At 36.7% G+C, this 6,096-nt stretch overlaps 1 protein-coding gene across 1 annotated transcript; it reads right to left on the minus strand.

The window, feature by feature from the left end:
* Positions 1 to 2,973: 2,973 nt before the first annotated feature.
* Positions 2,974 to 4,868, minus strand: LOC129749176 (fatty acyl-CoA reductase 1-like). The gene is made up of 5 exons (XM_055744088.1): positions 4,497 to 4,868; positions 4,048 to 4,439; positions 3,448 to 3,993; positions 3,260 to 3,385; positions 2,974 to 3,195 (listed from the first exon to the last, which is right to left on the minus strand). The coding sequence occupies exons 1-5, from the start codon at positions 4,698 to 4,700 to the stop codon at positions 2,982 to 2,984; spliced, it is 1,482 nt and encodes a 493-aa protein (XP_055600063.1). The 5' UTR covers positions 4,701 to 4,868; the 3' UTR covers positions 2,974 to 2,981.
* Between the last annotated feature and the right edge of the window lie 1,228 nt (positions 4,869 to 6,096).

Consider the following 6,096-nt stretch of genomic DNA (forward strand, 5'->3'; position numbering starts at 1 on the left):
AAGTCAGCACAAATTCTTGCTTGGCAGACGGGCGCAGTGGGTGGTAATATCTCAAAGCTATTTTGCACACGAAGACGGGTGAAAGGAAACGAAAAAATAAACGAGCATTCACTCAAATTTTCTGGTTTTACTTTCAGAAATATATTTATTATATTTTTGTCAAGCATCGCACCGCCAATGTAGTTACGTCACTAGAACCGGTATGAAATTTTCTTTCTTTTGCATATAATTTTTTTGCCTAAAACTTACGATAACATACTCAAAATCCAGTGCAAAGCTGAATTTAGCTGTAGGAATTGTATCAAAAATCCGAATTGATGAAATGTTTGTAAAACAGCTACCTTTGAAAATTCGTCATAAATTATGTATTTCGTATTTTAAAAAATCTAAAGATGCCAAAATGTGACAAATTACGTCAACTTTCCAATTCATTTTTTGAAATTTTTCTACTGTAACAGGAACAGCTTTGGCGGTTGATTGATTGAAAAGTACGGGTTTTACACAACTTTTTTACATTTTTTGAGGCCATGATCTTAAAAAAAATTTGATAAAAATTTCCGTATATGCAGTATATAGCTTCTAACTTCAGCTTTCTCATGCACTAAGTGAAATTTTTTTTCGAGCACTGAATAACAGATTTATAGCAATTTTCCTGAAGCATGTTTTTTCATAAAAAAATTCTTGGACTTAACATAACTTTAAAATAATTGATTGTAGCTGAAAATTGTCTGAGAAACATATTTGAGTCACATTATAGGCTTTTCAAAACTATAAATTTTAAAGAAATCGGTTGAGAAACAAGAAAGTTTTAGCGAAAACAGTGAAAACCGTCATTTGACCGCTCGCGGTATGAATAGGTATATACAAAGTGTCGGTACGTTTAGTGTTAAAAATGCACTTCCTTAACACAAAGTTTTTACATCTTATTTCTAATTGATCCGTTTATATACACCCAAAATAATCTGTACGTAGCGGCTACGTGAAAAACAACATAATTTTTATCCAATTGATTTTCACGTAAATGCTACGAGATGATTATGTAAACGCGCCCCTATAGGAATTGATGCTTGATGAAAATCACTTACAACTTACGTGAATTCCCAGTGAGTTCAACTCGATGTGACAGTGGAAGCTGTGTGAAATGTTGATCGATTTCAATTGTTCTTTCCGCTTTAGTTGTTTTTATCAATAATAATAAGAAAATTTAGAAAAATATCTTTGATTTTATTTTCAATCAATGACTATCACTACATTAATCACTATTACTGGATAAATCACTTGAACTCTAAAAAAATAAATATGATACCGGGTGGTTTAACGGCGCACTTTGGTTTTTACGATCCTGTAGAAATTGAAAAACATTGATTAATAACAATTCAATACTTTAGTGATAAACAATTTACCTTGTCTGTAGACAGCTTTGTTCCTTGTTCCAAAATCGGATGAAAAGCCAACCACTGCAATTCCTCTTCCGGGGAAGGTTCAGAACGAGAGAAAACCTTCTTCTAGCCTTTCATATTCTTTGAGTCGTGGTGTAGCGCTCACTCGTAGTCTGCCGGGCGTCTCTGCGGACCCAGATAACACTTTTGGCACTCTTTAAAATAACGGTCACCTTACCTGAAAAATTATCATCAAATTAGAGTACATCGAAACAGATTTCAAAGATATTATTTTAAACACAGTTTTAAATTAATCTCACCAGAACGGAGAAACTTGATCAGTTTGCTCTCTAGTTATTACATCTTCCGAGGCAGCACTGAATTTAAGTTGCTTAAGGCCTTAGTGTGCCAGAACTTGTTAAACGGTTCTTTTTTCGACCGGTGTGGAAGAATTTATTTTCTTTCTTCCGCGCAACATTCGGGTTCATTTAAAACTTTAAACATAAAAACAGACACCGCGACCTCAAAAATCTTCAGCAAACAAAACCAGCTGACTGACTGCCAAACTCCCTTTTCTTATAAGAATTTGCGAATGATGCGACAAAACGGATTTTGAGTCATCCACTTAGAATTTACGTGAAATTCATGCGCCAATTATTTGGAAGTGAAATACTTACCACCAGGGCGTTCTTGCAACACTGTGGTTACTACAGAATTCACGTAGAATCGATTTTATGCAACAAAATTTTATTTTACGTGAAAAATCCCGTAGAAAAAATTTCTAAATTATTTTGGGTGTAAGGTTATGCAGTTTTGTTGGATTTGTTTTATCTCCGCTTAATTTAGAATCTTAATTTTCTTTACACTCAAGGGAAATCTTATTATAAATTTCATAAGATACATCTTATGAACCACTTTTTTGCGTCCCAACTAATTTTTCATAAGAGTCTTATGAAATTCTTTCAATTTTCATACGATGTTCTTATGAAAAATAGAAGAAACGGCATTGTGAAAAAATGATGAACACATTCATTCATAGCATCAGTTTTTTTTCATCATCTAACAGTACGAAGCAATCGCCAGTTCATAGTTATTATAGTTTTCCTTCAATGTTGAATGTTATTGTTATCTCCGGAATGGTAAGTTCGATTTGATGTTTTTGGTGTGAACGTTGAATATATCAGTAAACTAAAATACATTATTTGTTTACTTTCCAGCAAGCTGATGGGCAAAAAACGAAAGGTCGAAGATTAAGATGCGGCAAAAAAAAACTTTGATGGAGCCGTCTGTTGATGCGCTGCTGATGGTGACAATGCAGGATTTAATTTTAAACGAATTTGGCAAACAATAAAGCGAATGTTTTCAGCACGAAATATCGAGAATTTTTCTTATTAGAAAGTGATTTACTGTTTCCATAAGAATCTCTTATGAAAAGCAACAACCTCTCATTGAAGTAGGCGTTCATCTTCAGAATTCATTCGCGTCATAAGACAATCTTATGAATTTCATTAATTTTTCTTATGGCGCCACTTCATAAGAGAATCTTATGGCATACATAATAGTATTTTTCTGAGTGTAAAAATAATCGCTATGCTAAATCATTCAATTGATCGACAGTTTCCATAAGCAACAGAACAACCCAACACCAATCAACAACTTCAGAACATTGTCAACAAGGCGAAACCGTTTCAACTGCTTCAGAGCGGCTGGTATCGTGTGATCGGGGTCCTTCAGCAGATATCTCCGCGAGCCTATCGTGCTGGTTTCGAAATATTTCTTCAGGCTGGTGGTGATGTGAGCTAGCGAAAAGTCTTTCCTGTAATATGGGAATGACTTTTGATGGAGAACTATTTACTGGGATGTTCACTTGAATATCTCACCTATCTAGTTCGTGCAGCTCATTGGAAAGTTTTTTAAAATTTTCCGTTTCGATTTGCCACTCGTTGTGGGTAAAATGCCTCAAAGCCATCGATGCCTGGAAGCCTGCTCGTAAAAGTTTGAAGAATCTAGAAAAATAGATATGTATTTAATAGAAAAATGTGTGATTGAATCTTTAGAACTAATTTACTTTCGAGGCTTATTCTGAAACTTTTGGATCATATCGATGAATAAAGCCGGAGGAACTTGTAACAAAGCGAACAGAATGATGAAGAGAGTTTGATTGGCGGTACAAATATAACCCGGTTTATACCACGCGGCTGTGTACGGTGTTTTGTAATAGATGTATTTAGCATCGACGCAGAAATATCCGTAAGTATAGGACTTCACATGATCCACTGCACAGTTGTAAACATGTAGGGTGTCTTTCGCCGAACTATTGGCGCGCTTCCAAGCGGCAGCAATCAAACTTTTGATGCAAACGTCAGACGGAATGCAGTTGATATGTTTATCCAGATTCAGATATATCACTCTCAGAACTCCGGTACAACCTCCTATCAGAAGACTGGTAGGTCCACTGAAGTTATCTATCCATCCAGGAATCGGTTCAAATTCCGTATTAGTGACAACCGATGGTCTCACTATCGTCAAAGGAATGACATCGCTGTAGTCTTTGCATACTTGCTCAGCTAACCCTTTGGTGAAAGTGTACGTGTTTACAGCGAAGTTCGTCAACCTGAAATGATTATGCTTCTAGACTTTCAAATACCCATTCCATTACTCAACTCACTTCGGCGCAAGTGTTTCAAAAACGTCTTCATCGACTTGTTCGGCACACCTTATAGCGTCCTTCCAAGAAAATTTCGCTGGATAGATTCGCTCTTCGACTTCGAACACTTTAGGATTGCAATAGGCCGTCGATACGTGTACAACAGCTCTCAGTTTCGGCATTGATCTGCACAGATCCAACAACTCTCTCGTGCCTCTCACATTCAACAGAACTGCTTTCTTCAACGGATCATCAAATCGCACACTGGCGGCCACATGAAACACAAACTGCACTGCTTGCAATCGCTGGATATTTTCGCTGCTCAAGCCCAGCTTCAACTCAATACAATCACCTTCAACGGCAATGATTTTTTCCATAAACTCCGGAAACTTTTCGCGAACAAGATCGAACAACTAAAAGTAAAAACATTGTGAATACCAACACAGCTAGTCATAACTTTTCAAACATACAGGTACACTACAGGTTTCAGAAATTCGTTCCTGCCCACTTTTGCCTTTTCGAGATCTCACAAGCACAAATACGTTATTCACATTTGGGCATGATCGAACGATCTTTTCGATCAGTATTTTTCCCATAAATCCTGTTCCACCGGTTATGAAAACGTCCACCCCAGAAAAACTTTCCGGTATATTTTTCAACCCGTTCGTATCCATGATTGTTGATACAACTGACTTTGTCCCCAGTGCTTCAGTTAATTTTATAACCTTTTGATGCAACAATAAAATTTGAATTTATAATTCAAGCATATATTTCCATCGGCCCGCGCCATGTAGCATAAACAATTCGTTTGCATTATTAGAATACGCTCGCGCTTATTAATAACCGATAGAACAAGGAAACAAATGTTCTACGCTTTTCCATACTGTTCTGTGACGAAACGCAAAAAGGTTACTGAGGGCACTTGTCACATCGATGAATCGATCGATAGGTGAAGTGTGCTTTCTCATCATTCGCATCTAGATCCTTGGACAGGTAACATGCAGACCGGCAAAAGTCATCGATACCAGAAATTGGAGTTCAATCTACAGTTTTATGGAAAGTGCAATTAACTTCATCCCATCTTATTTATTTTTAAAAATTGTTGTTTTAAACACATTAAACGCACAGTTATGAGTTTTGTTGATCCTCAATCATAATTTTTCCGGGATTTACACTCTACACCACCAATAAACCCATTCATCAACAACCATCAAATGGTTGTTGTGATTCAACATCAACTGGAAAATCACTCATCAAACATTAATTATCATCTGTCGACGTGGTGGTTACTGCAAAACGCGAGCAACAGACAATAGAAGTACTGAATCAGAAACAGCACGTGACACCTGCCGGTCAATTGGAGTTACGATGTTTTGTTTTTTATTGGCGTGGTCTTTGCTTCAAATACTGCAAGGAATGATTAAACACAAGCCGGCACGTGGTTCAATGATGTAGCGAAATTGAAAAAAAAATACAAAAAGGTCAATCGTTACAAATAGGCTAGCTACCGGACGACGCGACAGTGCATCGATTGACTTCGTGACCACGGCGCACAGTGAGCGCTGGGTTGGTTGAAAAATCATTTAATAATGTTGTCCAAATGTAGCTGTTTTTTAAATTTTTTTTAAAGGAATCTGTATGTTTTTTTTACTACAACCGGTATTTATTATTACAAATTGCGAAAAGAGCTTTGCTTTAGGGACTTTGGACCTTAGACATGAGACCTAGGACTTGAGACGTGAAACCTGAGATATGAGACCTGAGACATGAGATTTGATATTTCAGACCTGAATCCTGAGAACTTAGACATAATATGTGAGAAATGAGGCATGGGACTAGAGAGTTGAAACCGGGGATTTGAGATCTTTGATATGATACATGAAAAATGAGACTTAAGACCATAGATATAAGACCTAAGAAGTGAGATATAAAAAAGAAAGGCAAGAGACCGGTTTCACGACTCTTTTCTAACGTCTCACGTCTTATTTTTTTCTTCTCACGTTTCAATTTTCACGTCTTACGTCTAATTTCTGTCTTCTGTGTTACCATCCGATTCGGTAAACGGTACAA

This window comes from Uranotaenia lowii, chromosome 2, assembly GCF_029784155.1.
Source record: "Uranotaenia lowii strain MFRU-FL chromosome 2, ASM2978415v1, whole genome shotgun sequence".
Classification (NCBI taxonomy): Eukaryota; Metazoa; Arthropoda; class Insecta; order Diptera; family Culicidae; genus Uranotaenia; species Uranotaenia lowii.

What these genes read in the sequence shown, in the direction of transcription:
- LOC129749176 (XM_055744088.1), bottom strand. Translation starts at nt 4,700, where the DNA reads ATGGATACGAACGGGTTGAAAAATATACCGGAAAGTTTTTCTGGGGTG. An exon ending in TTTGAAACACTTGCGCCGAA is followed by an intron (nt 3,994 to 4,047) that starts GTGAGTTGAGTA and finishes TAATCATTTCAG; the next exon opens with GTTGACGAACTTCGCTGTAA. An exon ending in TTTCAGAATAAGCCTCGAAA is followed by an intron (nt 3,386 to 3,447) that starts GTAAATTAGTTC and finishes CTATTTTTCTAG; the next exon opens with ATTCTTCAAACTTTTACGAG.